This window comes from Melospiza georgiana, chromosome 6 (assembly GCF_028018845.1).
Source record: "Melospiza georgiana isolate bMelGeo1 chromosome 6, bMelGeo1.pri, whole genome shotgun sequence".
Classification (NCBI taxonomy): Eukaryota; Metazoa; Chordata; class Aves; order Passeriformes; family Passerellidae; genus Melospiza; species Melospiza georgiana.
In genome coordinates, this window is record NC_080435.1 from 48,757,761 (window position 1) to 48,781,775 (window position 24,015).

Sequence of the window (24,015 nt, forward strand, 5' to 3'; positions counted from 1 at the left end):
TGCTAAGGGCCTGGCATGAAGTGTAAGGCATTTAAATCCCAGTACAGCTGTCATCTGTCTTTATCTCTATAGAAATTATAGGTTAATGTTCAAAGAAGTTAGATAGCTCCACATTCAGATTAGATATTAACCTGACACTAGTGAAAGGAACTTCTCCTTGGAGCTTTGTTTATTTTTACGGACTAGAGGCAGAGATTTGTTGATAAGCTTAGATTATCAATTTTTGGATAGCTAAGTTTCTACATTGTGAATTCAAAGACACTTGTTTTGGATTACAGTCTCCAGGTAAAATTAATAGATTCTATTCTTGAAATTGTCTATTTACTCTAGCTTTTTGAGCTTGGGCCTTAACGCCAATGGCAATTTAAAATTCTGAGTTAAAGTTTATCTCAGATTCTTCCCAGTACTGTAATATAAAACTAGCAGAAATGTAGGAAGAGGCAGATGGTTTATACTCTGCCTTTTAAATTAATAATAAATCCTTACTCTTTTCACTTTCTTTCAGATGGAACTCCAGGATGATGGTGTCACTTTGGGCTTAGAGAACAGCATCTCAAAAGATATAATATCCATCATAAACAATGTGTTTCAGGCACCCTGGGGTGGTTCTCACACCTGTCAGAAAGATGAAAAATCAGTTGAATGTGGTCTGTGCCAGTCCAGCATTCTGTGTTACCAGCTGGGTTTTGAGCTGCTGGAGCAGCTTGCTCCAAAGGAAGAAATCAGGCTTGTGGTAAGTAGAACAGGAAAGAATCTGTATTATTGGTGTGCTGCAACTCCTTCACTATTCTCATTCCATTGTGCTCAGGAAGCAAAGCTACACTGGCTTTTGGCATGAAGGATTTGGGAGGTTAAAGCAAAATGCCATTGAACTGTAAAATTTCCTGAGTTTGAACTGATTCAAAGAACCCAGGGAAGATGGCAATATTCATCCACCATGAACTCTTTCCCCATGAACACTGAAGTGCTATTTCACTTTGGACATGCATCACTCCAATCCTACTTTGTCTCAAATAAAATGTAAAGTGTTAATACTTACCTTTTGTTAAAAGCAAGGGGTGGATACTTTGAAATGATTAATGATTTTGAGTGAAGCAGCTGTCAAGTGAGCAAGCCTTAGCTGGAGCTTGACTGTTTGAAATCCTGAACACTGTATGAAAAATGATTTTACTTCAGGTTGAGTATCCAACTTTATCAGACCCAGATATGTACTCTCTAGTCACTAGTTATCATTAAAGTTCTCTGTAGCTTTGCAGAAGAATTGGAAAATTTCGTGTGGTGGTGGTGGTCTGATGAATTTATTTTAAGCTGGTTATCTATTACATGTAACTGTTCCATCTGGTAGTTGAGAAGAAGGCATCATTCCATTTATTCTGATGCTCATTTGCTGTAGTGTGTTAGTAGCAGATTTTTATTAGCTTTTTTCTTCCATGGAGGGAATAGTGATGGCTTGTTATGTGTCAAATTTTCAGAATTTCATTTCATGTGTATGTGATAAGTAGATATTTTGCACATAGTAGTCAATATAGTATTTATGCTAGAAAAATCATCTCATGCCCCTCCAGTACAGATTCTCATCTCAATAGCAAATTAGTGAGCAGTGCAGTCTTTTGGGTGCTGGGACACTTCCAGACTTCACCCTGAAATTTACAACATAAATATCACAATGGGAGCCTTTAATCCTGTGCTCCTTGCCACACAGCCTGGAGTTTACAGTTTTCAGTGTAAAAGTGGCTGAGGTAGGTCCTGCCCCTAAGCCTGTAACTCCACAGTAGTGCAGGAAACACCCTGCTCCTGTCTGTTACTCCTTTCAGGCAAGGATGACAAACTTGGTGAAGTATTGGCCCTAGATTGAATCCACCTCAGCTCCAATATGGATATACAGTTTCTGTTAAATCAATGTCAGAAACACACTTTTTTGTCAGTATACATTTGCTGATGCAAAATTTTAGATATGCAGGTGATTTGAGTGCATAAATATACAAGGAACTAAACAAAGAATGTCTCATTTGAGCTCAGTTTGTCACACCAAATGTAGCTTAGTCAGCAGGATATGGCCTCATGTATGTAGGTAACATCAAGAAATGAATTTAACTTATTATATTCTTAAAGGAGCCCACAGATAACCTCGAGGATAGTCTTCTGTATACTAGACCTGAGTTTATTATAGGAACTGAAGGAGAAGAGGAAGACAAATCAGCACCAAAGCATGGAGAAAACCCAGGAAATCACACAGAGACCACAGAAAATGCCGGTAGGTAGAGGCTGAAAAGGTTATTGCACTAAGGCTTTAAAAGAAATGCTTATACTCATATACAATGCAAGCAGTCTTTTAAATCCAACAGTGCACAGTCACTTTTTTTATCATGCATTTAATTCTTTCAACATATTAATTGGATAGGCTGTAAAAAAGTTGATAGCAAGTGTGACTGTCTCCCAAAAGTGTTAAAAGAAGTCTAGGCTTTTTGAACATATAAAGTAGCCAAAACATTAGATGCCACATTCCATGTTATGCAAACTTTGCTGACTGTAGGGTTAATGTGCCTAGAACTAATTTATCTCTCATCACCTTTACATCCTTTAGTTTAATTTTGAATTCATAGATAAAAGAATTTTAATATTGTCTGTATCTTACATTTTTAACAGCAATAAAGAATGACACAGAAAGGAAGTTTTGTTATCAGCAGCTTCCAGTTACCTTGAAGCTCATATACACGATATTGCAGGTAACATTGATTGCTTGTTAGTTTAGTTTGTATTGTTGGTGAAGTGATGTCATTGTGTTGAGAGAGAAACATCTGTTTACACAGGAAATGTCAAGGTTTGAAGAACCAGACATTCTTTTTAACATGCTGAATTGTCTGAAGATCCTGTGTCTTCATGGGGAATGCCTGTATATAGCAAGAAAAGACCATCCACAATTTCTTGCCTATATTCAAGATCACATGTTGATTTCAAGGTGGGTTATTATTGCACATTTTGTCTTCACACTTCATTGGTTCTCCAGGTATACATTTTTGTTAGTGTTGAAGAATTTGCAAGTTTACTATGGGAAATTAACAAGAGTGGTAGAGGAATTGTGGAAAGATTAAGAAAGTTATTGCACAGGCTAATTAAGATGTAAATGAAGTCAGGGTAACCCTGCAGTGTCCATCATGGCTACTCTATTGTGAACCACCTCTTTTGCAATGAGTCAGTCTCTCTCATATTCAATAATACCATTACCTGAGACTGATGTGTATATCAGTATACATATATATATAGTCTTCCTATACTCTACAAAAAAAAAATAAAGGATGTTGTGAAGGCAGGCACACAGTTTATAGGGCCTTAGCATTAAAGCTGAGACAACAATAGTATTTCACCTTATTTTTTGTGAGGGACAGGAAGTTTGTTCACTTAGAGTGAATTGGATTGTAATCTGTGCCTTTTAAGATTCTCTTTGGAGAAAAGGACTCTGAAGAAAACTAGCTGAGTAAACATCAGCGTATCATCTTCTGAAATACTGTTTGTCAGCGCTTAACAGCTGCTCTGTATCAATTTCACTGAGCATCTCACAAGACTGAGGGTTTTAGCAGCCTAGAGAATCTGTCCTGAATCTATAGCAGCAAATTGTGAATATCCAGCTTCTTAGTTATTTGTGGATGCACATGATTTTTGGTGTCAAGATAGTTCATGTGGCTTATGTGGTCATGCTGAAACTCCTAATTCATAGCATAGACTGTGCTCCATGGCAGTTGTCTTGAACTAGGCAAACTCTTTCAAAATGAAATACTTCAAAGTGAGGAATTTTGAACCTAGATTTTCAATTAAAAATGCTGTAGTTGAAGATTTGCAAGTAGCTCTTTTTTCCTACTCTGTTTTTACTACAATCCACTCTGTAGTATTCACATAAATGCCCAGCATGGCTCATAGAGATTTTCATGGAAAGTTCTTTACATTTATAAGAAAGGATATCAAGGGAGTGTCTTTATAAGCAGGCTTGCTCTTTTTTGTCTTGCCAGCTTATGGGGAGTTGTGAAGTCTGAATTTTCTCAGCTTTCTTCCCTGGCAGTCCCACTTCTTCTTCATGCCCTTTCACTTCCTCATGGAGCTGACATTTTCTGGACAATCATAAACAGCAATTTCAACAGTAAAGACTGGAAGATGAGATTTGAAGCAGGTAGGCCTGAGAAATGTACTTTATTTTCCCTTTGTTTCTTCTCTGAAGAAGTAGAGCTCTCTCTGCAGTAACTGAGGAGACATATAGCAGAACTTTTTGCTGCTTTGCAGAGTTTTGGAGATAGTTTGGTGCTAAACTATGACAAAACAGTGTGCAGTAAAATAAAGGGGAAGATGAGACATTTTGGATAATAAAAATCAAAATTATAGCTCTTTCTAGCTAGTTTTCTTTGTTACTTTCTCAGCTGTGCATATTTCTATGTATTAATCTGTGTGTTAATCAGTACATAAAGCATTGCCTAAATGAATATGCCTCTCGTCTCACTGCTACAGTTGAGAAAGTGGCTGTGTTGTGCAGATTTTTGGACATTCACTCTGTGACAAAAAACCACCTACTGAAGTACTCTTTGGCTCATGCATTCTGCTGTTTCCTGACTGCTGTGGAAGATGTTAACCCAGCAGTGGCTACAAGAGCTGGACTATTACTTGACACCATAAAGAGGCCAGCTTTACAGGTGAGTGTGCTACAGGGGAAAAAATACATTCCAGTGGGAAGCTGCCTTTTCACCTGGAGTTCACATGTACAACATCTCAGTCCCTGTAATACTTCTTTAGGCAAGCATTACTGGTCTTGGTACTTGGCATATGCACAAAATAACCAAGGGGAATGATACTGCCCTACCCCAACTTGGAATCATGCAAAAAAGAATTCTTAAGATCAAGTCGAACCATAAATATTTTGATGGCTGCAGAGGATTATAGTGTTTGAACTGCTGTTGTAGAAAACAACTTTTTTTTTAATATTTGAAAATAATTTAAAAAAATAAATTTCTAAGTCTTATGAGATCCTGTTGAGCTCACAGTGAGAAAATATATTTGAGAAAAACCAAACCTGATCTTGATCTTTTCAAGATTCACTTAGACATGTAATATTATGAGTGTCAGAGAGCCTGCCAGTCATGATTCTCATGATTAAATCTAAGCAGAGATTTAATCTAAGAGAGAAAAGCAAGATAAAAAAAATAAATCTCATAGAACAATTCAGTTCTAGTTCTGTGGAGAATAGAATGAATATGTATTTTAAACATCTCAGGGTTACTGCCTACAAAAAGCTGTTAATGTTTGCTAGTTTAATTCCATTTGGTACCTTTTCAAAATAATTTCCAGAGAAATTGAGTTCAGTGACACTATTACTGAACTTGGGTTCAATGAGACCAGTATACTGCACTTTCATATTCAATATGTGGGCTTTCTTATCAAACATAAATCTCAACAGTCCAGTCAAAATTCTAGTGCAGATATTGTACAGAAGAATTTTCGGGCTAAGTGCCTCTGATACACTTCACAGTCTAATCTTGCTTCCCCTGTTTAACCTTGGTGATTCATTCTTTTTGTAATTAAGGGCTTGATTCAGTTACATAAATGTAACATTTTTCTCAGATGAGGAGCGTGAGCAAAGCACTTTGATATTATGTACCAAATATGCAGTAGGATAGAACTTTGCCTGTACCTTTGTATTACTCAAAATCTTAGAAAATTCTACATTCAAAATATGATGCTTATTTATCTCTTTACTTACCTTACTCTCTCCCTGATACCAGTAGCATTAGTTCTGATTTAAAGGACTTGGTAGAAAAAAGGAGCTAAACCTTGATCCTGTATTAACCGACAGGAGAAGTTATGAGCTTTGACCTCCCTTTATTTAAAAAAATCCTTAAGAGATCTCATATCTCAGTTATATATTGTTTTCTTTGTTTCCCTCTATAGGGTCTCTGCCTCTGCCTTGATTTCCAGTTTGACACAGTTGTCAAGGACAGGCCCACAATTCTTAGTAAGCTTTTGCTACTTCATTTTCTAAAAGCAGATATCCCAGCTTTGAGCTGGGAGTTCTTTGTGAATCGCTTTGAGACCCTGAGTTTGGAGGCTCAGCTTCATCTGGACTGCAACAAAGAATTTCCTTTCCCAACAAGTAAGCATATTTCAAATGAATCTGATTGCTTTTTACCAGCTTTTGGAATTTTAGCTGCTTGCAAGAGTCTGACAGAGTTGCAGGTCTCATGTATATAAATTCTCCGAAATTAAGTAATCTTTGAGGCCAAAATAAAATAAATTGAAGTTAGCATTTTTTACTTCCTGAATACAGATTAGGCTGTTGCACTTTTGGGTGTTGTGTTTTGCTCATTAGGATGTGATTACCAGCCTTGGTTGAATTGTGGTCTGATTCTATGATCACCTGCAACCCACACTAACCCACTTGTTCTATTGTAGAAGTTCTAATGCTGTCACAGTTGCTGTTCTTCAAGTTCCAGATCATGCCCAGTCCTGTCCTGTGGTGGTCTGTACAAAGTCAGCCCTAGGAGCTGTTTGACCCTCTGAAAAGCCCCAATGTGTGTGGCACAGTGCTTATAGGAGATACATGGACTCCCAGAGCCAGTGCTCAGTTAACTATTTTTGCAGTGACAAATGTTTTTAAATGTTTGTCCTGTTCGTACTTGATTTCTAAATGAGAAACCAAATCTTCCTTTCACTAGAGAGGCACTAAAAATTAATTCATGTATAAATTTTTAGAATGCTGAATAATTGAAAACTTCCTAACCCAAGTGGTGGCCTATGAGTCAGATCTATTTCCATTTCCTGGAGGAGATGGGAGCAGCTGTTTGAACAGTGCATGTTCCCTCAGCAGCCTAATGCTTCCTTCTACATTTGCATGGAGCCCGGTACCTAAAAAAGTCTAGGTGCTGTGACTGCTCCATAGGACAGGGTGGAACTGCAAAGGTATATTCTTCTCCATATGTGAGTAGCTTGATCCAATGCTGGGAACTGCTGGGGTGGCCTGAGGAGGGTGTCTTGCCACTAGTTTCTAACACCTCTGGCTGCAAATGTAGGGCAATATCTTTAAATAGGAATATTTTTGAGTGATTTAAAATAAGCACAAGAAAATGATTAGATTTCTTTTGAACCTTTTTCTTTGCCATTTCAAAGACATGGGTGATGCAAAGGATGGGCTCACTGACTTCAGTCACTCAGATGATTAAACTCAAAGGGTTCCAGTGCACTGTAGATATGAGTGTGAAAAAGTATTGGTGATCCCATTAAGACATGCAGTGATACTGCTGATAACACCACTGTAACTCCATAATCTACACTCACAGAATTTTGAATTCAAAATCAGGATGGTAGGTGCAGGCAGAACAGGAGGTTAGTAAGGCAAAACTAGAGGCCATGGTTAGGTTTGAGTACACCAAATGTGATCCATACTTGTGAGATTTCTGCTGTTTTAAATAGGGGGCACCTCATATTCTTTTAGCCTGAAATTCAGTTTTTGGCTTCAAGAATCTGTTTTTGACCAGCATAATGTTTTAACACAGTTATGCCTCTTGGGGTTGTATGGTTTTCAGAATGAGGGCATGCACATGAGTACCTTGCAAATGGACCCCGTGGGCCCATTTGAAACTTTCTTGGCTGAAGTGGGACCCGGGGCCCAGTTGCATTTGGCACTTGGCAGCAGTAGGACCCCTCCCCATGGTGTGGAATGAATCCTAACTTGGTCCATTGCATTTGCAAAGCTATCACTGCTGTCAGGACAAACGTGGCCAACCTCAGTGATGCGGCAATGTGGAAGATCAAGAGGGCTCGTTTCGCGCGTAACCGCCAGAAGAGCGTGCGCTCCCTGCGGGACAGCGTCAAGGGACCCGCCGAGTCCAAGAGAGCGCTCTCCCTTCCCGAAACCCTAACCACCAAAATTCGTTGAGTACCTGTTTATGTTTGTGTGACACACCTCTATCTTCTCCCCATGGATCGTATCCCGTCGATGGGTACACATTGGAGTTGTCAATATTTATCCAGTTGGTTTCTGATAATGACAAGTTAGGGCATTTGACAAAGAACTTAGACAAATTGTGTCTAGATGTGTCTGTTTAAAAGGCCAGAATAAAATGCTCCAAAACTAGTTTGTCTTTTCTAGATCTTTATTTTTATTTGTAGCTAATATGCAGTAGATTTGTCTTAAATAGATACAGATTTTACTGAAAAAATCCTCTATTACTAATATATTTATTAATTATAATTATTAATCAGTGCATGCAGCATATGCTAGATGTCTTAAAAACAGCTGTTAATGGCTCAAATGCATTTTTGAATATATTCAGCATTCTGTTGGTAAGGAAACAATGTCCGTGCAACATGTCTTTCCTGATGGCTTCTACAGGAGGACTTAGTGCTGGAAAACCATGGGATTGTCTGGACTGCCATGCAGATACCTTTCCTAGCAGAAATGAAGCTTGTCTGTTCTCATTTAGAGAATTTTGCAAACACAGATTATTCTTTATGTTTAAATTGAACCTCTCACATTGCTCTTACCCATGTAATAGGAACTGATAAAACTTTCAAACCTGGTTGCTAGTGAACAATTAACTTAAAAGGTAATTTTCTTTCCAACACTACAATATATATTCTTTCCAACACAGTACCCCTGAATATTTTGGAATTCTTAGGTAATCCTTCATGACCAATTACTGATGCTGCACAGGGACTCCTGTGTGCTGACTCTTGTACCAGCAAAATTAAATGATGGAGAAAATTAGAGTTATAGAACATAGTGCACAAAATCTGTAGGGCACACAAGTGACATGTTCCAAGCAGTTACACTCACTGCTTGACAACAGTGCATGAGTAAACGAACATAAATGTGCTAGCACTGAATGTATGCTAAGTGTAAGATGGCAGTGCTGCCTTATTAAACAGAGTTGCTCTTGTTTTTTTTCTAAAGCTGTGAGCTTGACCAGACATGAGCAGTCTGCACCAGCACTTGGAGGAACACCAGAACAAACACCAGGTGGGTGTGACAAAAGAGGTGTGTTTTGATGGAACAGGAAAAGGAAGGCTCTAACTCTGACTTTCTTGCTGAATCATGAGATAAACTTGCACAAGATGGAAGTTGTCTAAATGAATCACATCTCAGCACGGTTCCAAAAAGTGTAAATTGAAGCTTTGCTCTCAGTCTCTAATGAAAGCTGCCTCTAGTTGTAACACAGACTTTGGAGTCCGTCAGCTATGCCAGCAGTACCTCACCCTCCTCTGTTTGATTGCCCACAAGTAAATATTTGCTAGACTGGCCCCATGGGTCAGTTGTTTTGAGTCAGATCTTTGGGTCCTTCAGATTTTAAAGACAGCAGACAGAATGCTTTTGCTTGTCAGTACTGTATATTACACTCTGCATGCTTATAAATATCTCAAGTCCCTTATTTTGTATTTACTGACATTTTCTGAAGATGTCACCCTTCTGTCAGGCTTCTGTAGAATAGGTAGCACAGCAGGATCCAAGGAATCTCTTAATAATTGTGGCTACTGACAGTTATTGCTCTGAGTGCTGTGTAGGCTGATGATTTGGAAATGAAAAGATGTCAGATTCAGATCTTTTCATGTTCTGTCTTCAAGACTTGAAATACTTCCAACAGATGCAAATTCCTAATCAAAATATATCAACTTATTTGATGATCAGCTGAAAAGAAGATACCTTGTCACTGTGGGAGCTGACTAAGCTGTGAAATGAAATAGGGGAATTTCTGAGTTATCAGGATATAGCCCTGCTGTGCTAGCCCAGTGAGAGCTGGAAATAAACTAGTTCCTTACAGAACATATGTGTGGGTTGTCACAGGCTCACAGAGGGAACAAGTGACATCATGATGCAATAAACAGGTATATCAGTGGATGATTGTTCTTCATTTAACAGCACCAACCACCTGCTAAATACTGGGCTTAAAGGAATTTGTTGCATAAGAACTGTCAGTCCCACAGTAGGCGTTGTTACCCATTGTGGTTTTATTAGATGTATTTTGGTATTGCTACACTTTACTTTCCAGGCTTAAGTAGTTCATCACATAAGGTTAAAACAAAGTTTCCACTAAAAATGTGTATATAAAATGTTTTGTAACTACTGAGCTCAAGAAAATTCTGATAATGTGATTCAGGATATGGCAGATGATTTGGAAACTAGAAGACTAATTACTGTCCCTTTTCTCCTGCCCAATATTTATTATTTCTTCCTAAAAGCTTGTATGTTTGTAAAATTTTTTTTTTGAGGTTTGTTTCAGTTTTTAATGCTACATTGGCAGTTCTGAGCATATGTGTTTCAGCTAAGGAACTGACTGACTCCTAAATGGAGGATGTACATCTGTTGTAGAAAAACATGTATTTTATACATAGCCCTTGAATGAACCAGTTTTCATGCTCATCTGTTCTTTCTAGATCTAAACCAGGCATCCTTGCACAGTCCAAATGCAAGCTGAATTCAGTGTGCATTCTGTATGGATTAAACACCAGGATCATATTCCTGTGTTCTATGCAGTATCCTGGACAGTCACTGAGAGAGTTTCACTTATAGAAATCACAGTTGGGATGATGAAGCATGATGTCATTCTGATTTGCTGCTTTATGTTGCATTGTGATATATCTTAAAGTAATTTGAAGGTGAAGGGGTCTGATATAAGGCACACATGAATAAAGAGAGGAATCTTTGGAGATAAGGCTAGATTGAATTAGGGCATGGAGGCTGTATATTACCTGGCTGTGTGTTTGTGAGAAGGTTTTGATGAGGTCTGGGGAGGATAGGTGTCTGTATCTGTATACCTAGTATAGGCACATACAAATGCTCTTGAATTTTAAGGGATAAAAGTTACCCTAGCCGCTGTAAAGACAGAGCTGTCTTGGATTTGCATTCCTACTTTGGATTTAAACACCTCATGTGGTATCATGTGTATCTTCTGTTTATGAAATGAATGTTTAGTTCAGGCCTGTTATAACCTAAGACTCATTCCAGACAGCAGAAGAAGTTTTCCAGACTCTGAAGATCTATTGATTGAACTGGAATGATACAGTTTCTGTAGTTTTAAACAAGTAGTTCTCCATTGCTGGTTTTTTGCAGGTTCCCACGTCAAAAATAAAAACGGAGTGAATGACATTCCATAGTCTTGATCCTTAGTAAGGCTGTGAAACAAATCAGGGTGAAGCTCTGTCCACTGTATCCTGCTGTATAGTTTTCCTTGAGGGTGCAGTATGCAAAATGAGGTATTTAATGGATCAGAAAGTGCAGTAATATTTCTGGAAAAGTAAAATGTCAGGAAACATCCTGGGAAGTGTCTGTTAGCTTGTGTTAGAGTTATGAAACACTTTTGAAATTGAATGTTTTATCACTAATCTTCTAAATTATATTGTTCAGCAAGTGGAAAATAAAGTGGTTTAATCTTTTAAGAATAATTACTCTTTGAATTCTATTTGCAGAACCAGTATTTATTCAGAGCCAAATGATCAGATAATTCATTTCGTTTTATTTCCTTCTTTATTTTATTGAAAATCTCACAACATGTTATAGAGATGAAAATAAATAGAGCTGAATAATACAGACAGATATCATCCTTACAAAAATTGTGTCTTTATGATATAATTCCATGGAAAACTTTAACCTGGGTGTAATATTATATAAGAATCAAAGATTATTTCTCAGTTTATGTCCACGAAGCTAAGATTACTTTCTGTGTACATTTTTGAAGTACTTCTGAAAATGGTTTTGCTTTATTTCTGATTTTAATTATTTCAGAATTCATTGTTTTCTTTTTGTTTCTGCAAATCTTAGTCCAGAAGAAGCTTGGGTAGACAATTTCCATTTTGAAGGAGGATTTTTAAGTTAAAAATTCCAGTGAAAACTGTCTGGAATAAAAAATATTGTATAACATAAAGTTTGTTATTTCTTCCAACCCAAATAAGACCAATAAAGGAAAGTTATTTTTAATAGAAGTGGATCCAAAAATTCCTGCCCCCTGCATAGTTTTAGTTTTCACCTGTCATAGAAATGATAACCGTCTCCCATGCTTTGCAAAACAGCCATACAAACTTCTGTTTACCCACAAATACAAATGCAACACACTTTAAAACTATTTTTAAAAAGTACAGGCATTGCATTTTTTCATGTGAAGAACCTAAGACAGATGCAGTTGTGCCAGCAAAGGAATCCTTTGGCAGAATAGCCAAATATCACATTGACAATATAGGTAAATTAGAATATTAAAATAACACTCTTTATTTACAAGTTATTTTTAATACTACAAGTTATTTAAGAGAAATACAGGTTTGTGCTAATAGGGGAAGTCTTCATTCTTTATTTAATCATTATTTTGTACATCTTTTCATATTTCCTACCCTTGCCATTTTGTACATTTTCCACTGGCAAAGACTGATATCTGTTCATGTTTACTGAGGAAAGACTGATAACCATACCAGATGAGAATTTAGTGGCAGTAGGATTTGATGGATGTGGAAAGGTAATAATGTTCAATATGGCAGAAATGCACTGGGATGGGAAATAAAGTGCTCCACTAAGCATGGGAAAGCTGAGGAATGGAGATGAGTGACACATTAGGTGTTTCTGTGCTGTTGGACCTGAGGCAACAGAGGAGCAATGTCCTCAGAAGTGCATGCCTGTCTCCTGCAATTTCACTGGCTGTATTTGGGCAGAAATGGGGCGATGAACTCTGGGAAAAAATTCTGGTGTGTTCTGTACCCTATTGTTTGGATTTACAGAGGTTACACAGTGTTCTCCAGTGTTTGATACCAATGTCTCTTGTGCCCATAGGACAGCCTTCTCCAGAGAACGATAATACAATAAAAGACCTGCTGCCAGAGGATGCTGGGATTGACCACCAGACTGTCCACCAGCTGATCACAGTGCTGATGAAGTTCATGGCAAAGGATGAGAGCAGTGCAGAGTCGGACATCAGCAGTGCCAAAGCTTTCAACACGGTCAAGCGCCATCTGTACGTCCTGCTTGGCTACGATCAGCAGGAAGGATGCTTCATGATTGCACCCCAAAAAATGCGTGTCTCAACCTGCTTTAACGCCTTTATTGCTGGAATAGCACAAGTAGGTGAAGGCACTTACTAGCTTTTGCTGCTATTTTTTATTGCCTGTTGTTGAAATAATTACAGCACAGCCTTCTTTGTAATGAAATAATGGCTGAATGAGGTAATAATCCTATGTCGGCGATGAAGAGAGGCAAGATTGATAGGTGATCAGAATCTGAATTTGTTGTGCACTACCAATGCTTATATACTGTTTTAGGAAGACTAGTAACATTTACTTCAATGATTAGGTTAAAAACACAAACTTATGCATATTACAACATCTCTTGCTTGCAGAGTTTAATGAAATTTTCTTTTTCCAGTAAACCAGTCTGATTGAATCTTCTTTTAATCATCAAAGTTCTGTTTGTTTTTGCCAAGGTATCCTGTTATCAAATCTCTTATGCTACCAGGTCCAAAGTCCATCATCTGTCTTGTGTCCCAATATCTCAACAATCCTACTTAAAACTTCAAGACATTTTCAGCTTGTGAAGAAATTTCTTTCCACTGGTAGTCTAAAGTTGCTGCATTACTGGCGAAGAGATCAGTTTTGTGTGCATGGAGGCTTGTAAATACTACCACTGTATGAGAAATTAGAGACTGCTTCTAACCTCTGCCTTCTTTCACTAGCCTTTGAATGCCTTACTTTCCTCATGAATATTTCCTCTTTTGTTCTTCAGGAAGACCTGTTCTTGTTTTGTTTCCCTATGGAAGATGAGTTTCCCTACGGAAGAAGAGTTCACAGTCAGTGAACTCTTCAACATTCTGCACTTTGCCGGAGGCTCATTTTTCTTCCTTACAGTGCACCAGGACTTTCTGTTCTGCCTTTCCTAGGGAGTGCTATTGCCATTATGAAGTTTTGCCTATATTGCTGTGATAAATGACCAAGCACATCCTTGCCTTGTGTCTTCTTTCTCCATCTTGTAAGGAAGACCATAATTTTCTACCTCGCAAGACTTTTCTAAAGCTCAATTCCCGCTGATAGAGTAGTAGGTGGTAGTGGTCTGAAAAATGTTGTGCACTTGCAGAATATTCCTATTTGCAGTGGAGCATCATCATCACTTCAGTGCTTTTTCCTTATCACAGTCTCTCATAAAGGATTACCTTAGGGGATGAAGAGGGCTGTGTTTTCAGATGTCCTCTGTAACTTTCAAACATTGCTCAAAGCTATCCTTGTCTCTTCTGGATCTGCAGATCTTAGCAAGATTTTCTGGTTCATGCATTAGAATCAGTGATTTTTCAAAGTTAAATGTGATGTTGATAGTTGGATAAACTTTCACAGCTGGAGAGATTCATATTTCAGGAAGCAGAATAGATGGTGTTAATGCAAACTGAGTAGCTGCAAATGCATTGGGTTCCATTGTCCCAGAGCTCTGTGTTAATCATCTTTCATTTGTGCAGTTTTAAATTAAAGAGTGTAAAAGCAGATTCAGACCTGTTGCTCTTGTATTGAGAGTCTGGAAGTGGCAGTTCAGATCACAGAACAGCATCTTCCACATTTGTTTTCCAAGTGTTTTCCAAGTTTGGAAGCCCAAATTTCAGTGATAATAATTGGACTGATTTTCAGAAGTGCTCCTTACTGCAACTGTAAATATCAGCCCCTGTCTTTCTCTTCCACCTTTAAAATGTCTTGTGTGAGCCAAATTCACCACTAGTGTTTAAATCTTTATAACTGAATCCTGGTTCCTCTGATATCAAAAGGAGTTTGAGAGCTTCAGTAGTCCAGGATTTTTTTCTGTGCAGCAGACATCAACTTTAATTTGTATTTTGGGAGAATTATTTTCTTACTGTAAGGCTGCTTTGTGTTTGGAATCACCTTTTCTGCAAGAGAAATGCCATTTGTAATCTGAAGATGTGTTTACAGAGTGAAAATTTAGTACTGAGCTCTTAAGAGATCTATTTCAGTTGCTCTTCTTTCCCAAGCCATAAATATTTGCTTTTCCCCGTGAGCTCCACAAAGGTTGGGATTAGGTTTTCTTGCTGGTTCGCTGATTTTGATTCCAAGCTTGATTCGAGTGGAGACTTCGATTAGAAAAAAACCAAAACCAAAAATCAAATTTTTCACCGTGAGCTCCGAGTATTGTGGGCTCCGGCAGCCCGGGTTGCTCTGCAGGGGCGCTGTTTGCCCGCGCGGTGGCGCTGTTGCGCAGCGCGTTGGCCCGGCGCGGGCTCCGCTCCGCCTCTCCCGCGGCCTTTATTCCTTTCTTATTCCTTTCTTCCTTTTTTATTCCTTCATTCCTTTATTCCTTCATTCCTTTATTCCTTCATTCCTTCTTTTCCCACGGCAGCTTGGAAAATGGCTCTGCTCAGCGGCAGGCGTTTTTGCTTTACGGGATATGCTCCGTTAGGCTGCGCTCTGTCTCCTTTCTAAGGACGAGCTTGTCCTACCCGTGCTGTGTAACTCTCGCTCCCTGGGCGAACGCGGCATTATGGGTTAGGACCGAATTTGGTGATTATAAATCATATATTCGACTGGCTCACCCTACATGGATAGGCACGGGATTCATCTGTTCAGCTCTGCACAAGTATTTGAGACAGCTGCACGTCAAACTGGAGAATTTTACAGGGAAAAACTTCTAGTTGGCTTGTTCAGGAGAGAACTTGAGACCACGAGTTTAGTGTTTGTAAATTAGTCTCTTCTGCTTGTTCTATTAAAAACAAAACAAAACAAAAGAAGCATAGACTGTCTGTTTAGATGTAGAGAGCTGCTGATTAGATCTTGGGAGTTGTGCTGAAATTGCCTTGGCCTGTTGCTGCACCTTCCTGGGTGTCAACCAGCATAGGGCAGCATCAGACACAAGGGCTTTGTGGAGCCTTGTTGTGATCTAGTTTAACTGCTGATTTCAGCATGTGTGATTTTGAAAACAGCTCATATTGGAAGACTGATAGGAAGATGATAAAAAATGGCATTGCAGCTTCAAGTGAAACACAGTTGTGCCAGGGTGGTGTGAATATATGGCTTCACTGCACTTGTGAATCACTCCTAGGATTCAAACCACTGGCCCCAAATAGCATGATGCTCCTCAAAGGTCGTGATGGAGGCAAGGCATGTGACCAACAGTAATCACAGCAACCTGTCTGCAGCAACACCACTACTTAAGATTGATGAGTATTTTATTTAGAGCAAGATAATTTTCATTTGCTTTAGTCTTAGATCCTTTAGGATTTGTGTGCATAAGCTTCCTGCATAACATAGTGGACACTCTTAGTTTCAGTGGAGAGTGGGAACCTAATGTGATACCTGATTCCAGAACCTGGGGCTTAAAAAGACCTAATGCCTAATGTTGCAAGCCTTTTGAGAAAAATATAGAAAACTACTGGTACAATGTTAAAATGTTAATACAAAACACCCAAATAACCAAACTACTCAACCCCCAAAACTCATAGGTACATCCTGTTGAACATGGGATATACATGAAATGGTTTTGTGTATTGAAGCATGATCAACTTGTGCCATAATACAAGGCTATTTCAGCATAATATATTTTCTGAACTTGCCAGTGTATCTTAAAATTTAAACTGTGCTGGATGAAAGGCTTTCAGAACACATTTGCTTTGTTTCATTCTGCTTGTCTGGCTAAAATGAGAAGGTGGCAAGCTAGCAGAAAGCTTTTAAATGGTAGTGAGATTTTCTTAAAACCACTGATTTCCTTGCATTTACCTAATACCTCAACTGTATTAATTATTTTATTTTTTAACATTGGTGGATTTGATTTTGGTGAGGTAACTCCTGTGTTCTTTTCAGGTGATGGACTATAACATCAACCTGGGAAAACACCTTCTTCCCTTGGTGGTGCAGGTGTTGAAATATTGCTCTTGTCCTCAGCTAAGGCATTACTTTCAGCAGCCTCCTCGCTGTTCCCTCTGGTCCCTCAAGCCTCACATTCGGCAGATGTGGTTAAAGGCTTTGCTTGTTATTCTCTACAAGGTGAGTGGTCTTAACAAGATACTGTCCACAGAAAAAATTACACTTCAATTATAAATTTGTTACAGGGAACACCTAAATGTATGGCAAGTGAATGGAACTGTAAAGGAGAATTTTCTTTGATGCACTGACTGCATTTAATTTCAGTGTCTGAAATAGTTGGGATTTAGTCTGTGCTTCTGACTTCCTCTGTGCTTCTTCAGTCTTTATTGTCTTTCAAGTGTTTACTTGAGAGAGGAAACTTTACTGGAGAAAGGAAAATACTGATATTAAAATGGGAAAATGATGTATGGAGTTCCAGTGAGGAGTATTTTGAATAACTTCGAATTAGTTTAAAAAAAAAAACAACTGAGTAGTGACTTTAAATGGAGGAATGTGCCAGTTTAGCAGTTTGTATTCTTCAGTTAATGCTGTTAAATGCTGTTAGAATGTAATGCATTTATGCACTGAAATGGAGCTGTGAATACTTTCGATATGCTTAACAAATTTCTAGCAGGTCTATAGGGTGCACAAGGAAGTGCAGACACTAAATGTTACTAATATGGACTTTTAATATTTTATTAAAATAATTCTGTGTACAAAGCTGACAAGAGTCCTGCTTCTCATGATATATTTGGAAATGAATAGTGAAGGGAATGCAAAGGACATCCAGCTGACAATATTATTGTAATTTTTCTGTTTTACTGCCTAAATGTTTATCCAAGGAGAAAAGTTAGTTTTTAAGCTGAAGTTTTTCTCTTTTGCTGAACAGTACCCCTACAGAGACTGTGAAATCAGCAAGATTGTACTTCACCTAATCCACATCACAGTCAATACCCTCAACGCTCAGTATCACAGCTGCAAGCCCCATGCAACTGCTGGTCCTTTGTATAGTGACAACAGTAACATAAGCCGATACAGTGAAAAGGAGAAAGGTACTTTAACACTCTGGTTTGTATGAGAGCCATTGATTCAATTCACTAAGTCTTGCAGATGTTGTAGAATGGTAAATATGGTCTGAACTTTAGAAGATAATATTTGTAATTGAGTCTGAAGTGGGACTTACCTGATCAGGATAGCCATGTGTGGTAAAAGGAGTTCTCAGCTGCTCTGTAGGCTGAGCATAACACAGTGGTCTCATCTCCCAGGGGAGTGAATCTTACAGATAATGGTTCAGTCACCATGCCTGGATAGTTCTTGGCCTTTCCTAAGGCAGTGCTAGCTGATCCTACATCACACAAGGTGTGCAACTGGTATGACACCACATTCTGATTTAACTTTGTAATGACATGAAATAGTAGCAAATATCGATACTGAAAAGATTGTGAACTGAGTCTATAGTTTGCTTTTCTCTTTAAAGGAGCTGAAGTTGACAAGGTTAATGTAAATGTGTAGGTGGCTGTCTAAGGGCAAAAGAAGGGTTCAATAGTTTGTGTCTGATGGTGAGCTCTGTATGTGCTTATGAGGTGTAGCAGAGGTACTGTGATGATATGAACTGGTGCAAGCTTGGGGCTTCAAATGCCACAGTGTCACTGAGTGTAATTCCTTAGGTTTGTGATGTTTGTTACACAATGTGTTAGTGATTAACATGCTCTTTTGACATTGTGTAGCCTTCTTTCAGCTATTTTGCCTTTTAGCTGCTTATATGCTAAAAGGCAAAATAGCTGAAAGAAGGCTACAGAATGTCAAAATAGTGACATCTTCCTTCTCAAATAGTGTTTGTAGTATGCAGAAAACTCTTCTGAAGAAAAATCCAAGAAACTCTCTTGTTTTCATGTCAGTACCTTTTCTTATTTTGCTGCTTGTTGCTTGTGAAAAGATGTACAACAAAAACAAGAGCACAACATTTTGTTTACCTGAACACCCTACTACTCTGCTCTAGCAAATTAAAGCAATCTTAATGTGGATCTAAACTACATATTGCATAACCTCACTCAGTTTGACATTTTGTATTGCTAGTGGAGGGCTAAAACACAACTGTGGCCTTACTATGAATTTGTCTTTATTTTGAGACAAGTTAATGACTTAATTCATAATGACTTACTAATGCATTTATAAAGAGCATTAACTTTCTGGATTGATTCTGAGATATTTTAAAGACAAATTAAGGTGACCAAATACCCAGCTTGTCCCATACTGGTTCCCTGGGTGGCCTTGTGTCTCACTTCAGCTTTGTTTCCTTATGTTTATGGTAAGGAGAATAATATTTACTTGCTTTCCAAAGCTGTTGTGAAGGGCTTTGGGCTGCACAGAGGTAAAGGACCATAAATGGGCAAATTTTACTCTGTAAATACTGACTTAACAACAGGGCTTGTTCTCCTCCTTTGTGGAAGGACTGCAGGAAAAGGAGGATGTAGAAGAGTTTTCTTTGACCTACAAAAAGCAGCAAATACAATTCCCCAGGGACTTGGATAGTTGAAGCCTTTCCCACCTTTTCTAGAGACTTGTTTAACCACTGGTCAGGTAGTGTGTGTGTGGGTGGGTGTGTTGCTGTCATCATCAGAGGTGGTGTTTAGATAGTGAACAGATGAGGATTTTGTTGTCAAGCAGCAAGAATTCATATGCTGAAGATGGATTTCGCCAGTATTAAACTTTTCTCCTAATTTTTCTGCCAAACTTCATTGTGGAGATCAAGTGTACAGACTGCTGTGAAACTGATGCTAAATCTTGTGACAAAAAGCATTTGTTGGTAAGGGGAAGAAGAAGTTACACATAGGACATGACATTAAAAGTGATCTTCTAACTTATTAAAGCCAATTACTGTAGAAATTATTACTATCAACCTTGATTGATTTTTCTGGATTCATCGTTTCAATTAGGGATCTTGTCCCTGATGCCTTTAGGTGGCAGTTTCATAGCTTCATATGTACTAGCACCTTTCCAGCAATTTCAGAACTGAAAATATTTATGTCTCATTTAAGTCTTCAGTTTTTGTCCATTCTAGCTCTGTGACTTATTGCCCCTTCACTCCCAGACACCAAATGCATTTCCTCTCCATATTTGCTTGCTACAATAAACAAGGCCAACTTTGTTTTTCTTTTGAGTGCTCTGTTTTTTTTCTATTGTCCCAGTAGTGTTTCTTATTTCCTTGGAGATGAATCACTGGATGTAGAATTACAGAATGATTCCACAAGATAGATTTTTTTAATTTTTTTTAATTTCTGTTTAGTTTTTAATAGTGGTTTCATATGGACAATATGGCATTTTTTAGATAGATAAATAGATTTGGATCTTTCTTTTCCTTTGCCATTTTTGTCTGGCTGGTCTCAAATCAGTGCTTAATATTTTACTATTATTACTTAGATCAGTAATTTCATAATTCATACTCTTAGGTCTTATTCTATTAGTGTTACCATTATCAGCTTCCCCAGATTATCCATTTCTTTCTTTTTCACTTTCTTATTTTGCTGGTTCATTCCTTACCTTGTAGTTCTTTCACTAATTCCCATCTTTTCAATTTACCATTTCTGACTGAGCAATACAGAAGTTTTTTACTCAAGTCAGAGTCTCAATCTAGAGTATTTCTTCTAACTAAAGAATCTTGTATTATTATAAGTATTATATGTATTATTAGTAGAGAAGATCACCTTAGAATGGTAAAAGCTTTGTTATACTTTTGCTGCACTGTAACCCATTTTTCATTTCTCTCAGACCTTAACTTGGGATGTAATAAGAATGACAAATTAAACCAGGGATACAAATTTTCTAGCAAACTTCATTTTTCAATTCAGGTTTAATTGACACTAGCTGAGGTTTTGTTACATAGGCAGCTTTTTGTTCAAGAAATTGCCCTCTCTTAAGAGTAATAACGTTTTTTCTTTCTCAGCAGAGGAAGACAGTGTTTTTGATGAATCTGATATTCATGATACTCCAACTGGACCTTGCAATAAAGAGTCTCAAACTTTCTTTGCAAGACTGAAGAGAATTGGTGGCAGCAAAATGGTCAAATATCAACCAGTTGAGATGAATGCTCAGAGAAGTATGAATTGTTTTGTTGGTATAAACTCATGCAGAAATAAAATTTCCTACTCTTAGTTTCAAGCTATACCAACTATCTTTGTAGAGTTTGTTGCACTGCTTAATTTTAATATAACTACTCTGAAGAACTCTCATTTCCCTGAGTGAGTTATCTCTCAGGAATCTCAAAATAGGCACTCCAGAGTAAAAATACCTAAAATCAGCAGTTGTTTTTCGAAACATTACTCTTCTGAATTAAAAAACCAGTTAAGAGGATTTTTTTGAATTTGCTTCAACCATTGGGCTGAAGACTTTTTACTTAAATAATTTTTTCTGAGAAGTTGATTTTGTTAATGAGGTGGGACTCTATGGTAAGCAAATTGGGTTTTGCTGCTGCAAGTGTTATGGTTTTCCATTGGCAAAAATGGGAAAATTTTTAAAATTTTATTTCAAATTTTGGTGTCTGGAATCAATAGAAAAAAAAGTTGAAGCAATTTTCACTACCACCCACCTGCCTGGTTTTTTTTTTTTCATTTAGGTGTTTGCAGAGGGAGGGGAAGTGATTCTGACTAGAGTGAACACTTAAACTTCTATCACTGTTTTTTTCTGCATGGTGATTTGCATGTGGAGTATTTTAAAATATGGGGATAGTAATGATTAGGCATATCATATTTTATGTGGAAATATATGATTCATAATAACAGCAATGGTGATAATCTTTGCAAATGTTCTCAATGAGTGTGTTCACATAGCAAAGTGCCAGTGCAGTGGCAGTGCCAGCAGGTGCAGCTGTGCTCACTGCCCTCCTCCCCAGCATGAGGAGGGAGGACTGGGTGCTTGATAACTGATGGTTCTAGGATCACCAGGGAACAATTCTCTGATCTCAGGCTTGTGCTGCAATATCCTCACTGCCAATACTACCCTTGCTTCTTGAATCAGAGGCATCCATTTTACTGTTCTGCTGCAGTAAATAATAGGTGTACTACATGCAGCCATCCCAAGTATCTGTGGAAATTACAAGTCTATGACATCTCCTTTCAATGCACAAGGTTAAACAGTCTATCTTCATGTACCTGTGTCCAGGATGAATAGACTTTGGACAGCATTTAGGTAAACTCTACTATCTAAATAGCATGTTTTTGTTATTATTTGTTGTAAAAATCCATGTACTTTGGTTCTGAGGTTAAAACAAAATGTGGGCAATTTTGACTAATACTGGGTTTGTATTTAAAATGTCAGTCATGTTGAATTGTGATACAACGATGAAAGTATCTGCCAAAAGTCTCCAACTGAGGTAGTATTAGCTTTTTCTGTTTTGATCAGGTGAAATAGAGCTGGCTGAATATAGAGAGACGGGGGCCTTACAAGACAGTATTCTACGCTGTGTGAGAGAAGAAAGCATTCAGAAAAAAAAACTGCGCTCTCTAAAACAAAAATCTCTTGATATAGGGAACGCAGACTCCCTGCTGTTCTCGCTAGACGAACACCGCAGGAAGTCCTGCATAGACCGCTGTGAGCTAGACAAGCCTCCTGTCCCTGCCACACACAGGCACAGCGACTATGGACGCTCTCGGCAGAACTCCTCCACTAAAGCCGAAAATATAGACACACAGGAGAGCCTTCCTCATACAGAGAGCTTCCAGGAAACCAAAAGACCTGTCATACCAGAGGTTAGGCTAAATTGCATGGAGACCTATGAAGTGAAAGTGGACTCCCCAGTTAAAATTGCTGATCCCAAGGAAGATTTAGATCTGATAGATTTGTCCTCTGATTCAACATCGGGTCCTGAAAAACATTCAGTGCTCTCCACTTCGGACAGTGACTCTTTAGTCTTTGAACCACTTCCTCCCCTTAGAATAGTGGAGAGTGATGAAGAAGAAGAAGCAACAAACCCGCTGAATGATGAGGTCTCTGGCAAAACCGCTGTTTCATCTCCTTCAACTCCTATCAACGTGTCTGCACTCAGCCTCAGCACAACTCCGCTGGTGCAGTTCAGCATCGAAGATTGCTCCAAAGACTTTAGTTCTAAGGATACAAGCAACAGTACTTCAGCAGGAATAGAGGAGGTCATTTCTATTTCTACCAAAGATCAGAAGGACTCTTCAGAGTTAGTTAAGACAGAAGAATTTCAGGACGTGTCCTCTGGAAACTCACTAACTCTGAAACAGAAAAGGGACCTGCTGCAGAAATCATCTGCCCTTCCAGAAATGTCCCTTGATGATAACTCTGAGCTCAGTGTGGAGGAAATTAAACCTAGTGGAACAATTCCAAGCCCAAATGTAAAGACAGTCCTTATTAAAGTCCCTGAAGATTCTGAAAAGCAAACAGAAAGTGATAAACTTGATGCCAATACAGAATCTGACACTGAACAAAACACAGAGCAGAAACAAGAAGGGGAGACTGAGGAGTCAGAATTTAAGATTCAGATTGTTCCTCGCCAGAGGAAGCAGAGGAAGATTGCTGTGAGTGCTATTCAGAGAGAATACCTGGACATTTCCTTTAACATCCTTGACAAGCTGGGAGAGCAGAAGGAGGCAGGTGAGCTCACTCACCCAGTCAAAAGGCTTATTTTTGTGTGAAGGTTTTAGTAACCGACCCGTATAAGGATGTGTATATTTACAGTGAGATGTGGGTATTTATAGCATCTGATGTGCTAGCTGAGAGCTTTCAGGTGTATGTTTCTCACAAAGAATGTGCTAATCATTCAGGTATGAGGGATGTTTAAAGGACCCATTTGAAAAGGAAGTGGAGTTCTGTGACAAAAATACTCATTCTGATATCCAAGTAAGGGAATGAAACTCCTTGTCCCCTTTATGCTAGGAGTCAGAAAAATGGTCATACTTGCATGCCTTTTACCCTCCTAATCCAGTCCATGCTACACTGATTCTCTTTTGGTGTAGTGATTTTTGGTCCTTATTTCTTTTGCCAGCGTAAGGCAGTGGAAAGCAGAATGGATCACAAAGTGTAAGGCTGAGCATTAGACATAGACATATGCATATATTTTATTTTTATGCACTAAAATCTGTTTGAAGCCTTCTTTGTACTGGGTATCCACAAAGTTTTCTTGGTCTGTGTTTGTTAAAGGTTTATAATTCAAACATG

At 38.3% G+C, this 24,015-nt stretch overlaps 1 protein-coding gene across 10 annotated transcripts in view; it reads left to right on the top strand.

Annotated features, from left to right (window-relative positions):
* Positions 1 to 24,015, top strand: part of UNC79 (unc-79 homolog, NALCN channel complex subunit) — a 108,797-nt gene that overhangs the window by 38,211 nt on the left and 46,571 nt on the right. For 7 of the 10 annotated variants that reach the window (XM_058027421.1, XM_058027429.1, XM_058027426.1 and 4 more), the window contains 14 exons: positions 506 to 733; positions 2,113 to 2,254; positions 2,647 to 2,726; positions 2,811 to 2,959; positions 4,005 to 4,162; positions 4,495 to 4,676; positions 5,929 to 6,130; positions 7,728 to 7,907; positions 8,930 to 8,995; positions 12,788 to 13,074; positions 16,798 to 16,980; positions 17,729 to 17,891; positions 20,783 to 20,935; positions 22,237 to 23,451. In XM_058027421.1, coding sequence (XP_057883404.1) covers positions 506 to 733; positions 2,113 to 2,254; positions 2,647 to 2,726; positions 2,811 to 2,959; positions 4,005 to 4,162; positions 4,495 to 4,676; positions 5,929 to 6,130; positions 7,728 to 7,907; positions 8,930 to 8,995; positions 12,788 to 13,074; positions 16,798 to 16,980; positions 17,729 to 17,891; positions 20,783 to 20,935; positions 22,237 to 23,451 — 3,388 coding nt within the window. The remainder of the gene's footprint in view (positions 1 to 505; positions 734 to 2,112; positions 2,255 to 2,646; positions 2,727 to 2,810; positions 2,960 to 4,004; positions 4,163 to 4,494; positions 4,677 to 5,928; positions 6,131 to 7,727; positions 7,908 to 8,929; positions 8,996 to 12,787; positions 13,075 to 16,797; positions 16,981 to 17,728; positions 17,892 to 20,782; positions 20,936 to 22,236; positions 23,452 to 24,015) is intronic. The other 3 variants (XM_058027422.1, XM_058027420.1, XM_058027424.1) reach the window with 2 other exon arrangements.